The sequence below is a fragment of the Lagopus leucura genome, unplaced genomic scaffold (assembly GCF_019238085.1).
Source record: "Lagopus leucura isolate 7727_CA_CO unplaced genomic scaffold, USGS_WTPT01 Super-Scaffold_100015, whole genome shotgun sequence".
Lineage (NCBI taxonomy): Eukaryota > Metazoa > Chordata > Aves > Galliformes > Phasianidae > Lagopus > Lagopus leucura.
In genome coordinates, this window is record NW_024962269.1 from 14,176,529 (window position 1) to 14,199,188 (window position 22,660).

A 22,660-nucleotide genomic window follows, 5' to 3' on the forward strand; every position below is an offset into this window, starting at 1 on the left:
CACGGGAAACAGATTTACGGCGGCGCAGAGATGGTAAAGCAGGCTGAGCCTCAGCCAGGGTGGCCCCACACCGAGGGAAGGATGAGCTTGTCCCGAAGGGGCTGTCTCCCCTCCCGGGAGGCCGGCGCACGGCAGCGGCGCTTCTGGCGGCTCCCGCGGAGCGCCCCGGCTCGCAGCGTGGCGGGCAGCGGCCGGCAGGGGGCGCCGCAGGGCAGCTGAGCGAAGGCGGGCGGCGGCGAGCGGGCGGCGCTTGGCAGCGGAGCGGGGCCGGGAGGCGGCGGCGGAGCGCAGAGCCCGCGGCGAGGCGGCAGAGGCGGCAGGAGCTGCGCAGCGGCGGCAGCAGCGGCACAGGGGCCAGAGCGGCTCCGATCCGCAGTCCGGACAAGATGTGGCGGCGCTGGGAAGCAGGATGGGACGAGAAGAGGGAGCTGCAGGAGCTCAATTCCCGGCTGCGGGTCTTCGTGTCCCGAGTGAGGGAACTGGAGGAGGAGAACCGCTTTCTGGCGCGGGAGCTGGCGGAGCTGCGGGAGCAGGAGTTGATCGGTCTGCGGGTGCCCGAGCAGGAGCTGGCCTGGCTGCGTATGCAACTGGAGGAGCTGAGCCAGGCGAAGCTGGAAGCGGAGCTGGAGCGGGACGGGCTGCGGCGGGAGCTGGAGCAGCTACAGCTGCTGGGCGCCGAGGTGCTGGCGATGCGCCGCCGCCTGGAGCCGGAGCTGGCCGGGCAGCGGCAACTGCTGCAGCGGCTGCAGGGCGAGTGCGTGGCGCTGGAGGAGCTGCTGCTGCAGATGCAGGACGAGCACGGGCACCTGGCGGAGCGGCAGCGGCGGGAGGCGGTGGAGATACGAGAGCTGCGGATGGACCTGGCCGCCTTGCCGCCCCCCTTGTCCGCCCTGAGCCTGGAGGAGCTGGAGGAGACCTACGAGATGCTGCTTAGCCAGAGCTGCCAGGAGACTCTGCTGCGCTATCAGGAGCAGATCCAGAGGCTGCAAGAGCAGGAGGCGCAGCGGAGCCGAGAGAACCTGGAGCTCCTGCGGGAGGAGAGCCGGCAGTGCCGCCAACACCTGGAGGACCTCCACCGCCAGGGCCAGGAGCTGTGCGGGCTCCGGGAGCGGCTGGAGCAGGAGCTGCTCGCCATGCAGGACCGCCACGGCGCCGAGGTGGACGAGTACCAGGTGCGTGGCACTGTTGCCTTCCCGGGTCCGGGGACGCGTCGTCCCTCAATCGCGGCCCTTCGCCGAGGCTGTCCAGCCGTGCTGCTTCACACTCCCTCTTTGGCGCTTCTTTTGGTGCCTCTGCATCTCCTTCCACCCTCCCATTCGCTTTTTGTTTTTTTTTTTAAGTTCTGGTCCGTAGTGAGATGTGATCCTGATCGCCCAGCACTCCACTGCACAAGGCTCCGTTATGCTGGCAGCCCGCTCCCATGGTTCTGAGTCCTGCTCCTGCCGTGGGAAGTGCATAAAAACCTGTGGGCCTGGGCTCCCTTGCCCCGCTCTGCCTCCCTCCAGCAGGATTTCCTCGGGCTGAAAAAGCCCTTCTCTTGGGGCTGCAGGGAGCCTTGTTGCACCGCTTCAGGGAGAGTCCTCTGCGAAGGGTGGGGTTTCTGAGTGTGCTGGTGACCCTGAGAGCATCTTCCTGGTGACAGGTGCTCCCTTCCCAGTGCCCTTGCCAAGTTCCCAAGAGCTGGCTCGCAGACTTTCCAGGGCTGCCGCTCAGGTTGGCTCAAGCACACGGTGACGCAGAGCAGTCCCTGGGGGTGATAAAGTGAGTCCCCGAGCACTGGGACACAAAGCTTTCCTTCTGGCCTGAGACTTAAGGTTGACTTGGTGAGATCAGAGAAGTGATCTGAATTTTCTTCCAGTGTTACGCACGCTTCTGAGCCTAGAGAAATGCTTGTGGTCCACACTATAGGTGAGGAAACTTATTCTTTTGAAGGCAGGAAGATGTATTACTGTGCTACAAACAACAAGATTAATAGGAATTGTTTGATAATAAAACCATACCAGTGTAGGTGACTGGCAGCTGTTTCAGATGACTGTTTGATGTTTTTAAACAGAAGGTTATCATAGCATCTGTAGCTGAGAATTTGCTTGCAGCCAGAATAATGTTTGGTGGCACGTATAATCATGCTGAACATATCAGCAAATGCCAGGACAGAAAAAATATCAGTTCATCAGATTTAGAGTGGAGAGCACATATTAGATCATCCAGACCATCGATCCATTTCCCGAGGGCAACATTTCTTTTGTTCATTGTTAGATCCTTTTATTAACACTCTGTTGGAGCTCCTTGTTTGTGTGAAGCCCTGGTGGTAATGTGACATTGTATCCAGCAGCGGCAGATTATGGAGACGCTGGCAGTTGGGATAGGACTGGGACCTGCTGCTGTGTGTCTGGTTTTTGTAGGCTACTGGATTGTTTGCAAGTTGCGTAGTTTGCAGATTGCTGTGAAGTGAGTCAGAGTAAGAAGTAATCTGAAAAGCTCTTAACTTCTGAGTCTTTTCAGACTCTCCTCCTCTCCTCCTCTCCTCCTTTCATTTTTGACAGCCTTTATTCTGACTTTATTCTTCCAATCACGTATGTAAACTCTTCCAAAGATTTAGAAGTGTTGTGTAAATCTCTCACTAATTAAATCTATCAATTGATCAAAGCCAGGGGAAAATGTAAAGAGGAAAAAAACCTCAAAAGCTGTCATTCTTTAAACTTTTCTTTTAGGATCATAAGTTTAAACAAATGTACATAAGCCAACTAATGTTTTGTTATTTTGATTTCCAAAATCTGTCCTCACTGCACTGTTTAAACTGTTTGGTTTCCAGTGGAAAAGGTCCTTTGCAGTAACTTGTGCATAAGAAAGAGAAAAACATTGATTCACATTCAGGAAAACAAATTGCAGAATGTGTAGAAGCAGCTTGTGCAAGTTTTGTTCTTGTGATCAAAGCTTTTTTTTTTTTTTTTTCTTTTCCTCTCAATGTTTCTTTTATTGGTAAAGGTACATTTAGCATAGATTTTCTATGACTCTTTAAAGAGTTTCTATTCCGTGCCTATTTATTGCAAAGTGTCACATAGAAATGATAAGTATGTACAGATTTAAGTCAAGTGATTATTGTCCACTGCAGCTGTAATAGCAGTTAGATTTATTCATACTTTCCATATATCATCCAGTCGCCTTATATGTCCATCTTTGTCTCCTACCCCATCCCTGTCCTCACTGAAGCTTTCAGCAGCGTTAAATAGAAATATGTGCCTGGAGTTATAATTCAGCTGAACCAGGCATGCTGTGAATCACGCACTGTTTGGAACGTTTTCACTGGTCCTGGGTGCTGTGGGATGAACTCAGTAGATTTCTTATATCTCACTTCCATCATTTCAGCTGTGTGCTCTCAAAATACTTACACAAACACTCTCAGTGATTTGAGTACCAGGTTCAATATGGAGTGACAGCAGAAGGAAGCTCCGCAGTTTTCAGGTGTCAGAAAGGACATAGCTGTTGCTTCGAAAGGAGGCAGAAATTTTTCACTAATTCAGGGGTTTTAGAGCTGTGTCAGTCTTGTTGTGAGCTCCAGAGAAAAAGAAAATGATTTGTCAAATGAACATGTAATATCAATATGTCACATGCATTTTTTTGTGTACCAGTTTCCAGCCAGCTAAGCACAGTTCCTCCCCCTACTGAGCCACTGAATGGGGTTGGTAAACAGTACCCGCTGGAAGGGGCTGGAGCCCGATGTTGTGTCTTTATTCCCTCAGTAGGTACAGTTGGACAACACAAGTACTTTCTTTTCCCCTACTGTCCTTCTGAAATTTCCCACTGCTGACTGGAAAGAGACCCCTGAAGGATGAGAAAATCGCTTCTATTCAGTCATACAGTTCTAGTGGGACTTCACCAGGACTTTGAGAGGGGTTGATATGGGTGAGGAGCCACACTTACTCCCTTAGAGTAAGCGTGAAGCAAACATGGCTGCAACAGCACAGGTTACTTTTTACAAAACTGATGTTTGTCAGTTTCCCACCTCCTGGGCTTCAGACAGCTTTTTAGCATGCTTGGAAACGGTATGTTGTGCTCTGCACCATAGTTAAATGTCAGTGACTGGAAGGCTGGGCAAGAGGCTGTCTGCCATCCGGTCTACAGAACGTCTCCTCCTGTTGGAATGAATTCCTTCAGAGCAAGTACGGAGCTAGCCCAGTTATGTAGCCCCTTATGGTAATCATTAGGACAGTGTAACTAATTTTATTTATTTAGTCTCTGTATTTAATGAAGAGGCAACAAATGCCTGAATCTTCTTGTTTTGTATCTTACCACCTTTAGGGATCGGTCTCATAGATATCCAGTCTTTCTTGTCTTTTGTTTCTTTTGTAGACTCTTCTGGCAACACCCTGTCTGTTCTCTTCTCACAGCCTTTTCCTTTTAAAAGCAAGGCCTGGCACTTTTCTTCTCTTCTGGTCTTGGGATTTTCCATTGTGTCAGTTCTTGAATAGCACTGTTGCCTAAGAGCCTCTAAAGGTCAGTGGTTCTGCTTGCCACCATGCAGAACCATACCAGTGCAGTTACCTCCGCTACAGTCTGGAGAGCCTAGTGGATGGCTGATAGTGCTGTTTCAGATACACAAATGTTATTTGTTTTCTGCCATAAAAAAGGAGCTTTAATATATGCTGAAGACCAAGGACAAGATGTGTTACATCAAGTAAAATTAATGCCCAAATGTCAGTCTAATCATAGAACAAGAGCTGCAAATACAACAGAAGAAATAGGTAGACAGATATTCCCATGCGCATATGAAGATACAGGCAGCTTCCTTCCTGAAGCTTTCTTTTTGCTTTTGCATTAAAAAAGCCTATTAATGTTTGAAAGGCTAGCACTTTATGTTCTTGGTTCTTAAACCTTGCTTCTGCCAGCAGCATATCATACTAGCTCTAACCAGTTTGGGGAGTCTCCTGCTGCATGTATGCTTTTATGCTATTCTTCATACTGTGACAATTGAACACTTGGTGCATAAAAATAAAATACTCTGCATTTTCAAAAACTAGACTACCACCATCTTGATGTTGCTGTCTGTATTGCAAAGCATTTGTTAAGATGCAATCTAAAATATGCTGTCATGAATTCCTGTTCAGTACCATATATGTGTATGAGACTTTGCTTTGTAAATGACAGTTTGGTTCCTGCACAGTGCAGAGTGATAAGAATGAAATAGGACTGGGCCTTTGCTGTGATTTCATTTCTGTCTCCCTGGCCCTCAGAACCAAGTGTAATCTATAGCATTTTAGTTAGCTTCAGCATGCTGGCTGATGAGGATTGATTTTGGATTAGTAGATGATATCCATAGCAGGGAAACCATGAAGAATCGCTTTGAAAGCTACCACCGATACTTTCAGTTCTGAGTCTGTACCAAACAAACTCCTTTCAGTTATCAGGGAGAGGATTGTTTTCTGGAGATGGAGGTTTGCCCTTCATGTGAGAAGTAACACCAGTGATTAAAGCCCTTGTGTTCTGCGGTGTTCTTTTCAAGAGCAGAATTCACTTATTATAGTCTAAATCAAATCTCAGTGTTCTGTTTAAGAAGGCTTTGTTGCTTTTTGTGTTGTGTATGGTTAGTCAGCTTTTAAGTTTCAGTGTGGTATTTTATGAGTATGTTAAATTTTAGATCATCTTGTACTTCAGTATTTTGTAGTATCTGCCTCTAACTTCATTTTCAGAACTTTTCAAAAAGATCTGGACTTGGTTATGTCATTGCTCATCTCAGGTAACTTATAGGCACCATATAAAAGTGCAAAGTTATATTCATCAACCACAATGAAGATGAGCACTCCTTTGTATATCTTCGGAGTAGCAGTTAGAAGAGTAGTGGGTGGATTTAGAAGCAAGTATCCAAAGACTGTAGAAAACTTGGTGGGAAGGAACTTCTGGAGGTTCTTCCTTCACTTTTTAGGCACTGAGTATCTCTAGATGTACTAGAAACCAAAATTTGGGCCCATGTGTGTGGACCTCAAAATACTAACAAAGAAATCAGCCAGGTTCTCTTAGCAAAGAAATTGCAAAAAATCAGATCTCAAGAATCTAAACCCTTAAAATGACAGAAGGAATCCCACACAAGTCACGTTTATAAAGCAGTGTATTTTCTTTGCTATGCGCACTTGATTATTTTTGTATGCAGCATTTGAATGGCTTTTGCTTAAATATTTCACTAGCTTGATAAAGTGAAATCTCAGCACAAAACTGTTTCAGTAGTAATGTATGTAAGGAAGTCCCAGAGCTGATTTGTACTGTTTTTTTGAAATGATGGAATATGTTGATTTACTGCTCCCCCAGATTTATTATTATTATTATTATTATTATTATTTGTAATTAAAACTTTTAAGTTATTAAGCATTCAAATATGGCAGATTTTAGAGCTTATTCAAAACTAAAAATCAGTATTTCTTTTTAGCGGATAATCGATGCTCTAGAAGAAGAAAAGCAGTTCCTGACCATGTCAATCACAGATTACCTGAAGGACTATCAAGAACTGCTGCAGGTGAAAGCAGGTCTCATCCTTGAAATTGAAACTTACAGGTAAGTATTTCAGTCACACTCAGTTGTCTAATCAGAGGATAATGATAATAAATATGAGGCAGTATAGCTGCTGTCTGTCAAGTTGTACAGCAAAATTCATCATTAAATATTCTGCTTAGCGGCCTCTTGCAATGTTGATGTAAATAGTGAGTTTTCAATTGTTTTGTTCCAGCTGGAGAAGAGTGAGAAAATCACAGAAAAGTCTGTTTGATAAATCCCAGTTTTTTATATTCTTTATTTGCTAGGGAAGTATGTTTGGATCAAATGTGAGATATCAACAAACAATCTTTCTGCTCATAAATCCTCAGTACTGTATGTATATAACTAGAGACTTGGCAGATGTGTGGCTGGAAGGCCAGACTATTTCTGTCTGGAGAATCGTGATGTATCAGTTTGTACATAGTGTAGAAGTGATTCAGAAGGAAAAAAAAAGATGAACTTATGGGCTGGAGACAGATGCTACTTCTATTGTAAAGGAAGCTGCTTAGTAAGAGACTGGACTGCTGATCAATACTTTGAAATCCAGTTCTTCTGCCAGATCTTTTGATCTGCGATAACCATGGCACATGAATCCAGCTGCTCTTTGTTTCCACAAAGGATCCTGGCATATACCCTTGTTTATGCATATTGGAGACAAAAGGCACCTCACTTCAGCATCCTGAACTTTCCACTGAGAAGTTTCCATTAAGGCTCTGGCGCCTCCACTCCTCTTGGCACGAAAGGCAGTCTGGTCAGCCTCTTGGAGCTGTCTTTTTTTTACCTCCCACCTATGTTTTCCTTTTGTTTTACGACTCCTACAGGTCCCATTCTAAAGCTAGTTCTTTCCATTAGTCAGTTGCATTGGCACTGGCAATAAGCTTCGTTGTTGCAAAGAACACCCTTCCCCAAGGGCCAAGTGTACTTCCTATCCAGGTCTGCTCATTCTTCCTGCTGTGGGATCCAAGGCTCACGCTGGTCAAGCATTGGCACAGGCTGACTGGTGAAGTGGTAGAGTCCTCATCCCTGGCAGAATTTGAGAAACTTGTACATAGCACCAAAAGAACATGGCTTAGTGATGGGATGTGGTAGGTCAGATCAATGGTTAGATTTAATACTTTTCCACTCAAGTGTCTGTATGAATCTATGACTCCTCAGCTATCAGAAGCTTCATTTCAAATAGCCGAGGCTGCCCTGAGCCTCTACGTAAGTTATTTTCCTGCCCTTCCTAAACTGTCTTGTTGTTGAAGGGTAAAATATCTTATTTTGAAATCCTATGTCATGCAAATGTTCTGTTCTAGGTTATCATGCTGTGTTTTCAAGCAGTGAAGCCTACAAAGCAGTTTTTGGTCATGGTTGTTGTCAGAACCTCCTAATGCACTTATCAGATCTACTTTCCAATCCTTCTTAGGTTGGTTTGCTCCATCAACATTTCTTTTGAATCTTTCCAATTCTACCCCTCAAGAAATCTTCACCAGCATTAAGGCCTCCTCAGATGTTCACCATAGCCTCTCCAGTCAGTTTTGTTACTGCCTGCATACAACTTGTATATGAGATATATGAGTATACTTGTCTTTGTTTTATTTCCTGGACAACATTCTAAGTCACTGATGTTCAGGCTGCTTTATGTACAGTTTGTCACCTGCTATTCTTCACACAGTCCTTGTCCTCTCGTCTCACAATGGAAAAGAACTGTGCTGGATTGGCCTTTACCCCCTAAAAATGCTTCCTCCACCCCATTCCATTTCCCAAAGTTTTTTACAACTCTTTCCAAATACTCAGGATGGAGAGGATGAATTTTTATGGTCTGCTGGCGAACTGCCTCTGAGATTTTCAGTTTTTGTCATTGATACAGATCAAGTTACTGCTGTTGTGAATGACCATGACAATATTTACATGACTTCCTTTACCTTTGGCATCTTCTCCCTCTCCACCCAACCAGTGTAGCTCATCTATCTGCTCTTCTGGACCACTTTTTCTTTTAGCATCCAGTACACAGTAGGGCTTCAGGTTGGCTACCGTATAACTGCTACACGTAACCCTAGATAAATGGCATTAATAATGAGGTGTGTTAAAGGTGCAGATGTACTATTTTCTGGAAATATTTAAGTTAAGTCTTAGGTCAGTGTTTATGTATGTCACAGGGAGTCAGATTTCCAGGAATTGGCTGACAGTTATTTTTTAGAGTGCAATTTGAAGGAATGCTTTTTGTCATTTCTATAAATACTAAAAAGTTCATACAGTTGAGATTAACACTCCACTATTCAATGGTTCAGTTTCAGATTTAAAGCAGACTTTACCACACAGAGTTTATGGCTTAAATAATTGTTATTAAGAAGTGATGCAAAGAAATAGAGAAGCAAAATTACTTACATAAACTGAAGTGAAGGTGAAGCCAGTGAAACTGGCTTTGCTGACTTCCAGACTAGTGCTTTATACTATAGTTTCTTATGGTAATTTAATTAAACCAATATCGGTTTAATATCTTCTTGTTTACCTGATAAGCTTGAGGAAATCGATCATGAACAGTATACAGTAAAACACTGATCCACTGCCCAGTTTTTTAGAGGTTTCATGAAGCTTTGCCTTTCATTTTCAAGTACAACATATTTTCAGAAGTAATATTTCAGCTCCAGCTTTTCTGTGTGCTGTTGCCCTTTGCCGTATACAGTTACCTCTTATTTTTAGTGACTTCATACGTTGCTGCAGCAACTGAACAACTGTTGTTTTAATAGCAGCCAGAAATCCTTAGTCAAACTACCCACATTCTTAGTTCCCTTCATCATGGTTAACATTTTCATTGCCAGCTCCTTGATATGTACCTGGAATGTCAGCAGTTTTTCTAGCATTTATTTCAGAGCAAATCCTTTGGCACTCACCATGTTAATCAGATAAGATGTTTGCTCTTGGGAACACTCTCTAGAAATGTTGAATTGATTTCATTGCTACTAAATGTGGACAAAGACAAGTTGCTTGTATTTTCATTTTCACTAGTAAAGGTTGTTCTAAGGTTGAATTTAACAAAATAACTGCAAGTGTTTATCTGAACCTGTTTAAGGAAGCAAGTAACCTGTAAATAATGTTGGGCAGTTCTAATCTGGTGTTTCTTCTGAACCAGGGTAAATGCACGGTTGCAGAGAAAATCTTACAGGTGATCTTTGCTGACATAGTATTGTCCCATTGAATGTAGAGGCAGTCAGAAACCCAAAGAAGCATGCAATGTTCAAACTGGCTAGTCATCATCTACAGGTGATATTTAAAATGTCTGCATTGTTCATTTTGCTGGAAAGGCATAGCAAATGCGTTTATCCCACAGTCGCCAATTGCTGTCAGCTCCCTGCTAGGGAGTCAGAAGCCTTGGCTATCACAGTCCTGCAGCCTCCCCCCTTGACAACTTTGATGTTGCAGCTGCTTTTATCAGTGCAAAACATCCGGCATTTCCAAAACTGGAAATGATGAAACAGTTATCTCACCAGTGGGAGTGAACATAAAAACACCAAAGTACTGTACTGATTATAGCATTCAGTTGCATATTTAAAGAACCTGCTGTAGAATTTCTAGGCTGATAAAACCCGAATGCTGCAGTTTAGCATTTTTTTGGTGTATAGCATAGATTGTGACCCAGCTACAATGGAGAAGATGCAAACTACTTTTTTTTTTCTTTTTTTTCCTCTTCTTGGTTTTTTTTTTTTTTTTTTTTTTTTTTTTAAGAACTGCTGGATACACTTCATGTCAGACAGTACAAGCATAGGAGTAGCAGAAGAGAAGAAAGCAAACAAGTATTTCAAGAGAATTTATTAGAAATTTTGAGATCCAATCTTATTGAATCACCATATCTAAAAATACTAGGACTGAATAAGATGTCACTCCACTATCTAGTTTTTGTACTCTGTAAACAGAAGAAGCCAACAATTTTTATTTTTTTTAGAGAGCAATTCGGTTCTTTTTTCCCCTGAGGGGGTAGGAGTATGCTATTTGCCTATATCAATTTCTTAATGTAGAGCAGTTAATGCTGAAAATATTTTGCCCCTCAGCTTTGCTAGTATCTGTAGGAAATGTACCTCTGGAGTATTTTCCACAACTAGAAAAAAATAAAGTAGGCCATCAAGTTATTTAGGAACTGAACAAACCTGTGGCTCTGTCTGGTTGTTCTTGAGAGGGGTCCATGCTCAGGCATGCCATATAGGGAGCAAAATTTGGCATAAAGGTAGGATAGCAAGTGTTCTCAAGCAATCAGCTGGGTGTGATGTCTCCAAGAACAGTAAATGTGTGCCACCAGCGCAAAAGTTTCTATCACAAAGATTTTTCCTAGTCCTTTGGTGTGTAATATGTTGTGTTGATTTCAGGTAGAATAAGAACTAAGAATAATTATTTCCAGCACTAGCCACTCTTTGACAGTAGAAGTAAAATTTTCACCTGAAAAGGATAGAAATAACATTCTATAGAAATTAGAATAACTGTTACCTTGTATGTAATATTGCAACACTTCTACTACTACGTAACCAAGCTGGTTATTTGCTTGCCAGTATTATTTCATTTTTGCCATTTCTTTATAAAATGTATCTGCGTGTTTCTCTGAAAAAACTTCACTGAATATCTGCTAAGTTTTGCTTAGCTCATTTTTTCCTAGTTCCATTGTAAGACTATTGTTCTGGGAAAACATGCTAGTTTGTACGATTACATAATGCAAATCTGTGTATCCTTTCCACGTCAGGAGCAATATATTGACAGGTTTGGAAGTTACAATTTGTATGCTATAACCTACTGCAAGATCGTTGTATTATCCTAAAGAAGTGAACTCTCTGAACTCAGAGTAAGACAAGGATTTCTAATGGTAAAATTATGAGGTGAGAATAACATTCAGGATCAGACCCAATTGCAGGATAATTTTTTACAATTCTAAGACTTATATATTTAAAGTGTTATGATTATTTTTCCCAGTATCCTGATGGAATGCTTTTTTATGTGTTTTGCAGGGCTTTGTTGGAAGGGGAAAGCAACCAGTGGATTATTACATGGAGAGATCAGCTTATAGGGAAATTGCCTCAAGGTAAAAAATGAACATTAAAAAATGAAAATTGAATTAAATTAAATATAATTGGAAAATAGTGTGTTACAGTGTTTCTGTTTTATCAGTGTACTGTGAAATTGGTTTTGAGTTTTAATATTTTAAATCAGCATAGTGCTCTGTGTATAAGAAAATTGTAAAATTGTGACTCAGGTGGAGGAGTTAAGCAGGGAGTGATGTTTCGTAGCTCAACAGTGCAAAAACTTTCGGATGCCCATAGTTGTTAAGAGAGTTTTGAAGTAATGAAGCAAGAAGTATTTAACAAAACATTGTTAAAACCACGGCACTGTGACTTGAAACCATGAGACGTTGTGAGTGTTAATAAATGTACGTGGGTTTAAAGAGAAATTTAAGCAGAGTAAGAAAAGACAAATCAAAGACATACTAAACATAAAGATACCATTTCTATCTTAGGAGCTGCAAATCTCTGGAGGCTGTGAGAGTATACCAGGGAAGTATCACTATTTACTTGCCCTGTTCTTATACTCTTCCTTATTCTACTGTTGGTTGCTGTAAACAGGATACTAGATGAGATGAATTTACGAGCTGACTGCTAGGGCAACTCTCATTAACATTGGAATTAGTCTTGATAACGCTCCTGAGTTTTGTCTTAAGTGTTATCTTAAACTCACCAGACCATCACAGACATTAGTCTCAGAAGAGGTTGGAAGTCTGTATGTGTAGTAGTAAATTAAATAGACTACAGCATAGGTGAAGCACTTGCATACACTTGCCTATAATGTTAAATTGTTATCAGTGCCTCTGGCACAGTTTTGATGTGGATTACTCAGTCCTTTCGCAGACAATGCTCCGGTGTGGTCAGTGGTTACTGCAGACCAGGAAGCACTGCCAAAAGTCAGAGTAGATGTAGCTAGCTTTTTAGGAATAGGAGATTTGAATTAGTCTTAGAGCTGGGCAATTATTGCTGGTCCATTTTATTAACATGTACAGATATAGGCTAAGAGATTCTTGATTACTCTCCTTTATTGTGCCTTGTTGTATCTTGTGGCTATAAATGATAGTATTCAGCATGCAGCAGCATGTATGCCATCTGTCTGTAGAAACAGAGAAACTTCAGAGCACTTGGACTGAAGAAGCAAAAAACCAAGCCTAGGATATTAGCATACGCTTTTTAATAAGAACTTGTGAATGTGAGTGGGCATCAATGTAAATATGAAAGGAGTAATTCTTAAGTAAACGCCATAATATCCAATGGCTCATAAAATGTTAAGTTAGCAAGAACTTGCAACTCAGTAAAAAGCTTTGCTTTCAGCCTTAATGTAATATGCAAAGAGTTAATTATCATGCCAAACCTATGGAAATTCATTTCCAAAGCTTTACTGAAAATGAAGATTCATTGTTTCCTTTCAAATTTTAGTGTTACATTTCTTAGTTCATGACCTCTTTATTCTGTGCTCTTTTTAGATACAAGCCATTATTTTAATATTTGATTGCCTACACTCTCTTTGCAGATATTATAAACTCTTCATATAACTACACTGATATGTACTCTACTTATCAAGAAAGAAGTCAAAATAAAACTTCACCAGCTATCAGGATCACTGATACAAGGCACAGAATACCTGCGGCAAACATAGGCGGTTCTGCACACTATTCAGCTCAATCAACACAGATTGGATCACAGAGAGCAGTGAGTGGGAAAGACTTTGGAAAAGATTTACTAGGTTCAATATATCGCCCTTCATCAACCATTAGAAAGGATGAAAGGATTGTGACAGACCACAAAGAATTAAGAACATATACTCCAGGCTACAGTAGCTGGAAAAACACTGAAACGCAGCAAAAGACAATCCCAGAAAGAAAGAAAACAGAAGTTACATCTTCATCTACAGTATCTTTTTCAAAACAATCAACACATGCTGAAAGATCAGACAAGGACATCAAAGCTGACACAAAACCTAGGATTTCTGAAAATCTAAGAACAAAACCAAACTTCTCTAAATTTCCAGCTTATGAGCTGAACACCAATTCAAAACCATCTGTATATGAAGCAACCATAACTGAAACCCAGACCACAGTAAAAGAAAAAAGAGGAGGCAGCAAACCAACTGAAGAAAGCAAATCACTGACTAAAGAAAAAGATAAGCTAGAGAAACAAACAAAGGAGGAGAAAAGAAAGGTAGATGAGAAGACTGTTGTAGATGAAAGAAGTGTTAATTTTGGAAGGCAGACTGATGCAAAAATGGGAATAGAGCAGAAAAAATATGTTCGGGAGGAAGTCATTAACCAGAAGGTAGCAGGGAGTGAAATTTCAAGAACTTTGAAAAATGAATCAAGCAAAAAAGATACAGATGTATCCTTCGAATCCAAAAGCAGAGAAGTCATTGAGATACCCATCAGTCTTGAAAGACCTGCTCCTGACGAAGTATCCCAGAAGAATAACAAAGATATAAGTTCCCAAGATTTTAAAACTTCCATCGGAAGAGAGACAGGAGACAGAGAAACTAAGCCTGCTGAAATTCACAAAGTCAGTGTTTCAGAATCTAATCTGAGAGATGAAGAGAGAACTAGTGACAGAAGTCATAAAATGGAGACTCTGTCAACTGAAAATATAGCAGAGAACATTGTTGCTGACATTCTTAAAAGTTTTACACAGTCTTCTAGTTCAGAAGTATCAACAGACACAAAAGTAACCTCTTTCAGTAAGCAAAAGCAAGGTGATGATGGGAAAATAAAGACAGAGATGACAGTGCAGTCTCGAGTACAAGAAAACATAGATGTTTCTGCTGAAGCTGGCCGAGGAAGTCTTTCAAATCAGGATGTTAGAAAAGTGTTAGAGAGTGCTGAGGGAACTCCTTCCAAACAGGAGATAGAAGATATAGTACATCATGGCCTGAAAGGAAGTGGGGATGCAAAGAATATGTCCGTTAATGTTGAGATTGTGGAGGAAACAGTGGATTATGCCACTGATGAAAGGACTGATTTTTCAACACCTTTCGAAGTGGAGGAAGTGGAAGACACATTCCCTGAAAAAGAGAAGCGTTATGGTGATGAGGAGCAAGACATAACATTTACGTATGAAGATCTTAAAAAGAGGAAACAACGCCATGAAAGCTTCACTCACGTGGAGGAAGTGACTGAGGAAGATGACTCACCTATCGAACAAAAATACTTTGTGTCTGTTCCTGATGATCATCCTATTATTAATGAAAAAGATGATGACTCAGTGTATGGGCAAATTCACATAGAAGAAGAATCAACTATTAAGTATTCTTGGCAGGACGAATTTTTGCAAGGAACACAAAGTAAGAGAGATGAAGGTGTAAGCTCTCCAGAGGAAACGTACAGAGTGGTAGGGGAGGAAGCAACTGCCCACATATTAAGAGAAGAGCATCCCAAAGCTGGAACATCCCATGTTGAATCTGTTGTCATTGAAAAAGAAATTAAGATACCCCAAGAATTTCAGGCTTCAATAAAGGGGCTTTTATCAAAGGAAACCAAGGACCCCAAGCAACAACTGAAGGAAGCTTTAGAACAGTTGGAAGGCAGTCTCCCAGAAAGTGTAAAAGAGGAACTGTCTGCATTAACAAAAGAAAGTCAGGCTGACTCTAGTAACTTGGAATTTGATATCAAAAAAGTTCATCAAACAGAGGAGGGAGGCTTGCTGACAATTGTTGCTGAAGTCAATCTCTCTCAGACCCTTAATGCTGATGAGTTCAACATAGCTGAGCTCAGTGAAGTAATTGCAGGTGAGAAGAAGACATCATCACACTCCTTGAAGAGAGATAAGTTGGAGAGAGTTGATGGTAAAATCAGTACAGAAACAGATGTTTCTGCACACAGTGATATATACACTCCTGTGGCTAATCAAGAAGTCTACAGGTCATCCACAGTCAGGAAGAGTGGTAGCACAGGATATCATACCACTGAAAAAGTCATTTATGATGGTTCAGTTTTGGAAACTGCACATTTTGGAGAGGACTCTCACTCACCTGAATCAACTGATGAGAGTGAATCTGTAAGACATATTCGGGTTGGTCCAACAGAAGTCCAGAGGTTTGAGCAGATTGTATATGAAGAGCCTGGCTCTGAAATGCTCAGTGCCACAGAAGACATTGTTCAGACAGAGGGCTCGTCAGAGATGAGCCATTCTGTGAAGCATTTTAAACTGGGTCCTAAAGAAATCCAAACAACAGAAGAAGTAATTTATAGAGGCCCCATTACGACAACTGTAGAAGAGATGGATTCTGGAAATCTTTCCCAGCAGACCTTTTCATCAGATATCAGCAGGTCCACGAGGCATGTTACAGTAGGATCAAGGCAAGTAATTGAAGAAATGTCTTTTGAAGGGCCAGGCTCAGATTCTCTGGAGCTCAATAGCTCAGGGAATCTCTCTCAGACAGAAGGGTCTGTGGATGTCAGCAGATCAGTAAGGCAGTTTAGATTACATCCAAAAGAGATTCACTCTGAGCAAGTTATCTTTGAAGGACCCATCTCTGGTAAAGTAGAGATCAGCGATTCTAGAGACTTTTCACAGATGGAAAGTTCAGTAAGACACATTCAGTTAGGTCCTAAGGAGTTTATGACAGCTGAAAAAGTCATCTACCAGGGCCCCATCACTGAGCATATTGAAATCAGCGAAGTGGGAGACCAGACCCATTCAGAAAGCTCAGTAAGGCATTTTAGGTTAGGCCAAACAGGAGTTAAAACAACTGAGAAAATCATATATCAAGGCTCCCTTTCTGAAACTCCAGAGCTCATGAACAAGGGATATCTTTCAGAGAATGAAGGAAGCTCAGATATCAGTACATCTTTCAGGCATGTTAGAATAACTCCTGTAGAAACTCAAAGTGAACAAATCATCTTTACAAGACCCATTTCTGAAACACTAGAAGATCGTTCACAAACACGAGAGTTGTCTGAGAGCAGCAGCTCCATGAAGCATGTTAAAGTAGGATCCAGTGAGACGTCGTTTACTTTTCAAATGGATGTTTCCAATGCAGGTGGAGTATCCATGGCAGAAAGTGAAGAACAAGCAACAATGCTCATACCGAATAAACAAGACCCTTCTGTTAATCAGTCACAGTTTAGAGTTGAAAGTGACCACAGTGGGGACAGTGAAAATAAAGGAAGTTATATTCACTCCAGTTTTTCCCAAGATCATGTTGAAAACATAGCGGAGAAGTCAGGTTTTGATAAAACTGTTCAATTGCAAAGGATGGTAGACCAAAGGTCAGTTATTTCTGATGAAAAGAAAGTTGCACTTCTCTACCTGGACCATGAGGAGGAAGATGATGAAGAGAATGATGGACAGTGGTTCTAAAAGGACACCTTAATGACGTCTACTTGGTAATTTGTTTATGCAGGTTCTTGATTATCCTGTGTTGTTTTTTTTTTTGTTTAGTTTTGGGGTTTTTTTTTGAGAGAGAGAAACTGAGAAGTATTGAAACCTTCTACCTATTCAGTACACTTTTTACTTGATTTGAAATTGTGTTTTTGGGAGAAATCATGCTATTAATATGTTTTTTTCCTCAGAGGCCTGTTTCCAGTAACTTCAGATTTTTCTGCCTATAGAGACAGAAATTTGCTACTGGCTAATTCAGAGGATTGTAGGTTTTTTTGTCCGTTTTATAGCATTTTATTTACAAGTGTGTATTTGAATAGGATTTTTCCATTTTTAAAAAATACTGTATTGTACTTGGTTACTAAAATATTCATCAATTCTCTTCAAAGCTACTAACCAGAAATGTTAGTGGTCATAAGACTAATGAGAGTGGTAGGTAGCTGATTTTCCGTTCCATTTCTGTGTATTTATATGCAATACCTAATGAAAATATTTTAAGGAATGATACAGTTATTACAGCTATAAAAACTGCAATACAATTCCTTAGGATTTAAAAACGCACGGCAACAGTAGACAAAAATACTATTATCTGTATAGTTAGAATGCAGTGCAAAGATTTAAAAAAAAAAAAAAGAGGTACCACTGAAGCAGAATTTTCTTGCAGTATTCATAGTGAGAAATTGCAGAGTAGTACATTTAAAAAAGAATAAAATTAAAAAGTAGATGGTACTTCCACCAGAGTAAGGAGGACAACTCTACAGCTTCAGTGTGTATGCACAGTAACAGCAGCAAGTTATTTTGCAGTATATTGCTTACCTGGACACTAGGTGTTGCTAACGGTAAGTGTGACGTGTCGGACATCACATAATAGCTTCTTAGCACAGTGGAATTAGCTAATACTAGCTATGATCTGAAGAAAATACGTAAAAATGATATAGATTGTGTCTGTGATCATTTTGTGTCAGATAATTTCCAGAGAATTCTTGTCTTGTTTACAAATGAGAAGATGCTCTTTCTGATCACTAGAACTGCAAACCCAACCAGAGATTTTAATTTTCCCTTGTATTTCTTTTCTCTGGTTATAAAACTTTTCTCTGGCCAAAGTTGGTTTCTGCCTAAACCATTTTGAAATGTATTCATTTCACTTGATTGCACTTTGAAGGACATAAATCAGCTTTACAATAAAAATTCAGTCCCTTCAAAGTCCAGGTCAGAAATCAGAACCAGTTACTGTACTAAACTGTGCAGTGCTGGCAGAAACAAAAATAGCAGCTGAAATGTTTTTTTCACTGGGATAAGAAGATATGAAACTGAACACATACAAGAATAAAAAAAAAAAACAGATGAGAAGCTGCTATATTCACACGCACACACACACACACACATGCATATCACTCACTCACTCACTCTCCTGTACTTTCTCTGCAGAGTAGAAACACGCCTGTGTCTGGATGGCTATCATGTGCCAGGCTGGTAGTCTGTGACACAGAATTATTTTCCTGTGGTTCTTTGTGCATAGTTCTGTGTGTGCTAACTCAGAATAGAATCCAGTTTAACTGTTTTAGTCTGGCATGGATATTCAATTTTCAGACTCTTCTAATATTAACAGAAGCTAGATTTTTCAAAACTGACTGCTACTTTATAATATGAATGTAAATGCAAAGCTAAAGAGCAATAACCTGCTGACTGACGTATCATTCTGTTTCAGATATGGAACAGATTAATCGTTGTGTGCCTTAGTAACTAAGTTGGAAACTGTACAAAGTATACTAAAACTATTATCAATGTTCCAAAGATTAACTCAGGAGGTTTGTCTGCATTGCGAATCTTTCTATAGATTCTGATTTTTTCTGATTTTATATAAGCACAGCAGTGTGAGTATCAGCGTTGATCAGGATTGAATATTTTTTTAATTATGCACCAGGAAATCATTTATTGAAATTGGAAGTGTAATCAACAGCTGGAAGATGAAGGAAACTGAGGTTTGTGGAAGCACCAAAGGCATGTATGCTGTGCTCCTCTGGACTGTTCACCATGAAACATAACAGCATTTCTCAAAGTTATTCGTATGCACTTATAAAAGACCTTGTGCTTCCATTTATAAGTAGGGTGTTATTAGTCATCATACTTCAAATATCATCCTGTTTTTGTTTCCTTAGCTGACCATCTACTTTTTTTAAATTGTAATGTCTTTGTTTGTTTTAATAATTATGTCTGAGGCAGAACTTTCCAGCTAGATACTTCACTGCAAGCAATCAAATTCTGTACTTCAACTATTATATAACTGAATAAAGAAAGGAGTCAGATCTGTAAAAAGCAGCAGTATTTAAAAAGAAGTAATCAGTGTTAATCTTCTCGAGGTTTGATTATAACCGGAAACTTAAACATTTTCTTTAAATTAGATCTAAGAACATCTGCAGAGAATGTGTTTTGTAATCAATGAAAAGCTACTCCCAAAGTTAAACCTTTTTTATTGTGTAATCTTAAACAGACGTTGTCCTTAGGATCGACTATTTCAGCACTGTTATACTTATCTTCACCTGCTCAGAGGTGAAGAAACTGAAGGAAAAAAACCAGTAGGGATTCACATAAATGAATCACATAACACCAGTGTTCTTAGTAATGCAGGAGAGAAGAAAACATTATTTCCACTGAGGCAACAGCACCTCTGCAAAAATTCCTGTAGGCATCACAATCAGATCTAGTAGGCTACATCAAGGTACAGCGCTACTCTGAAAGGAAACATTTCTTTGGAGTACTTTCAATAGTTCTGTTAAAGAGCAGGATGTTACTCAGCTGTAGGAAAGTTAGTTTATTTTAGGGAACTGGCAATGTGCATTAGCATAACACTTAAAGATATGCACAGTTCCTTTGCAAGAATACTTTCAGGCTGTGAAAACAAATATTTTGTATGGATGGCATAAGTTTTAGAAATGTTTATGTAAGCACCGATTTTCCACTTAGCTCTCATTAACCCGAGGCATTTTGCATAATGACAGCTTTTGGATAATACTACCTCCAAGCAACAAAATGTAGTTACGTGGACAGTCACATCCTGCAGGCCTTACAGTTGCATTTGCAGAATCAGGGCCATAGGTACGTGCATTATTAGTAAGAACAAATGTTGTCTAATGTACTAACCCTATGTAATCACCTTCTGCATGAGCATTATATTACAATGTGGCTGAAAGGATTGGTGATATAACCTTGGACAGCATGCACTTCTGAAGCATATTCATGTAAGTTGTGCTTTTCATTTAAAAACAAACCAGAATACATTTAATGGTGACTTTAGATTAAAAAAAAAAAGCTTTAAAATGTAACTACTAATCTTGGGGGGTAAAAACTATTTATATACTGAGATAGATAAGAAGTGGGCACTTTTGTAAATGTGTAAACCACTGGTCTATATATCAAATATGATATAGAATATAAGGAAAGTTGTGTGAGAGACCTGGAACTCTGTATTGACTGATGTTTGTGAATAGCAGGTGTTTAAAAAGACGGTAAGAATGTTGAAACTGGGTTTGTTGATGTCAGCTGTATGAGACTGCAGGCAGCTTGTATTTTGGTTATTTGAAATGAAACTGCATTTTGGTGGTGGTATAAGCTTTGTGATTTTACACTTTTTCACTCTTGAGTATTAAACAATCAAAATCAATGCAAATGTTTCTCTTTCTTCTTGTCTGATACTTTAAAGGCTGTGTTGCCAAAGGAAAAGAAATTTGCATTTATAAATGTCCCGTTCTAAGATCTCTCAGACTGACGAGCTTCAGTCCAAAGAAGGAACATAATTTTTCATTCCAGGAAAGGCATTCCTCTTTCACATTCCTGATGGAAATGATGGCAAATCAGAATATTCTTTATTGCAACTACATTCGACATGCACGGATAAGCAGTGCCTCAAGTTCAACAGCTGGTAACATCAGAGGCAGAGAATAGAGCAACACAGAAGGTGTAACTCCTGGAGATGCCAGCATTATCAGTTGACCAATGCAAGTCCTATCTTTTACTCTTTTTTAGCAAAGAAAATCTTTTTATGTGTGCTTAGGCTTTACGGTAAAAAAGAATTCCTTTTCCATTAACCTCTCTATATGCTTTAAAGCTCATTTTTCTCTTTAACCACTTATTTTATTTGTAATGAAGTAAATTATCAGGCCTTTAGCACATTTTTATGTTGGTATTATGAGTTTTTTTTGTGTGTGTGGCCAGTAAGATTTTTCTAAAGATATCAGTCAGTTTTAACTTATCAAGAAAAAAACACATGGTTCTCAATTTCTTCCAAAACATGCAGAAAGGTATTTGAAGCTACTGACAAAACACAGCATATTCTGAAGCTGCTTAAATGATCAGCAGAATAATCTCTACTGAAATTGGCCTCTGTCAGAAATACACTTTCAGCATTCATCCACTAAGTTAAGAATTATTGCTGCTTAAACTGTCAGTTTTGAAGATCTCATTTCCCTGAAACCTGAAGCGTGTCTCTGAATAGTAAGGAATGGTCTCACAGTGGGTTGGTGGTTATATACTATTTAATATTACTTTTCAGTTTCCTGTTTTTGACACGCTTGTGAGTTCACTGCAAAGAGGGGGACTCTGTTAAAATCTAGAAAAAGTACTTGATTTTAAATGGAAAAAAACCCTCAGTTATTTATAGTTTTCTGTTATATCCCTGCAATGAAATGTAAGCATAGTAGACAGTGACATCCCTGACAAAGAAGTTACCCTAGCTGGAAAAAAAACTTTTTTGAATGTTGCTATCCTCAGAATCAATATTATCTTGGTTTATCACAAACCATGGCATTGTTTTTATTTTTTATTTCCAAACTGTGATGTAAATTTGTTATAGTAAGAATCTAAGGCTGGAAGTGAGTCTACAAACCCTTTTTCAAGTCAGAACGTTATGAGATCTTGACCCCTAATATGAGGCAAAATTTGTTACAGGTTTTGGAGCTCTGATAGGAAAAGGAGTGCACTTCAACCAAATGCCTCTGACAGGTTACAACTTAATTTTGTAATTCATTCTACAGTTAAAAAAAAAAAAAAGACTAAAAAACTAAATAAATCAGTTGCTAAGCTGATTTGAAATCCAGAGGCAGCCGTGAGATTTTACACCTTCTGTACTGAATTTCAGTGTATTTTCCTCTTTTTACAAAAGGAGATAAGAAGACAGTGGCTAATACTCTGAAGACAATCAGTGTAAAACATGCATTTATCTCCATAAAGTTTTTCTGGTGCTTATCTATCTAAGCAATCTCTCCTCCTAGAAATTTATTTTTATTCAGTATTTCATGCAAAGAAGGGACGCTGGTTTTTCAGGATGGCTAAGAGAAATGGAACAAATACAGTCATATGTGTTGAGAATAAAAGCCCTGCTTTATGTTGGCCTGGATTCCTGGTATTAATGTTGTGCCTTAGAACAATAGTTGGAAGGAGACTCATAGTGGGTTGGAGTTCTCAGTGTGTTGGTCTTTCTGAGCTGAACTCTGTTTTGTTAATGTTTTTGTGGCCCTGAAAAACAGGAGGAGATATAAATTGTAGTTTATTACCTATCTCACACCATTTGGCATTTAATTTTGTAACATTTACAGATTGTGTGAATTAGGAACAAAACCAAAGGTGAAGGATATTCTGTTCTGATTTTCTCTTGCTGCTTTGATGAATCATGGAGGCGGTGACGCTGGCACAAAATCAAATCTCAGGCAGCGGCTGTTAGACCAGTGACACATCTGACATTTAGCGGAGGAAAAAGTCTGAAGAGTTAGCTA

General features: G+C 39.9%; 1 protein-coding gene across 2 annotated transcripts; it reads left to right on the forward strand.

Annotated features, from left to right (window-relative positions):
- The first annotated feature begins 307 nt into the window (after nt 1–307).
- On the forward strand, nt 308–20,553 carry SYNM (synemin). 2 transcript variants are annotated; one of them, XM_042875832.1, is made up of 4 exons: nt 308–1,172; nt 6,419–6,543; nt 11,496–11,569; nt 13,060–20,553. In XM_042875832.1, exons 1-4 carry the CDS (start codon nt 387–389, stop codon nt 16,869–16,871), a joined length of 4,797 nt encoding a protein of 1,598 aa, XP_042731766.1. In that variant the 5' UTR covers nt 308–386; the 3' UTR covers nt 16,872–20,553. The 2 variants fall into 2 exon arrangements, with proteins under 2 accessions (XP_042731766.1, XP_042731767.1); XM_042875833.1 differs by lacking the exon at nt 308–1,172 and adding an exon at nt 1,816–1,908.
- The last annotated feature ends 2,107 nt before the right edge of the window (nt 20,554–22,660 follow it).

Bases quoted from the DNA above. Each gene is read 5' to 3' on its own strand.
- SYNM (XM_042875832.1), top strand. From the start codon at position 387: ATGTGGCGGCGCTGGGAAGCAGGATGGGACGAGAAGAGGGAGCTGCAG. The intron at 1,173-6,418 runs GTGCGTGGCACT...ATTTCTTTTTAG, and splicing joins CCGAGGTGGACGAGTACCAG to CGGATAATCGATGCTCTAGA. The intron at 11,570-13,059 runs GTAAAAAATGAA...CTCTCTTTGCAG, and splicing joins TATAGGGAAATTGCCTCAAG to ATATTATAAACTCTTCATAT.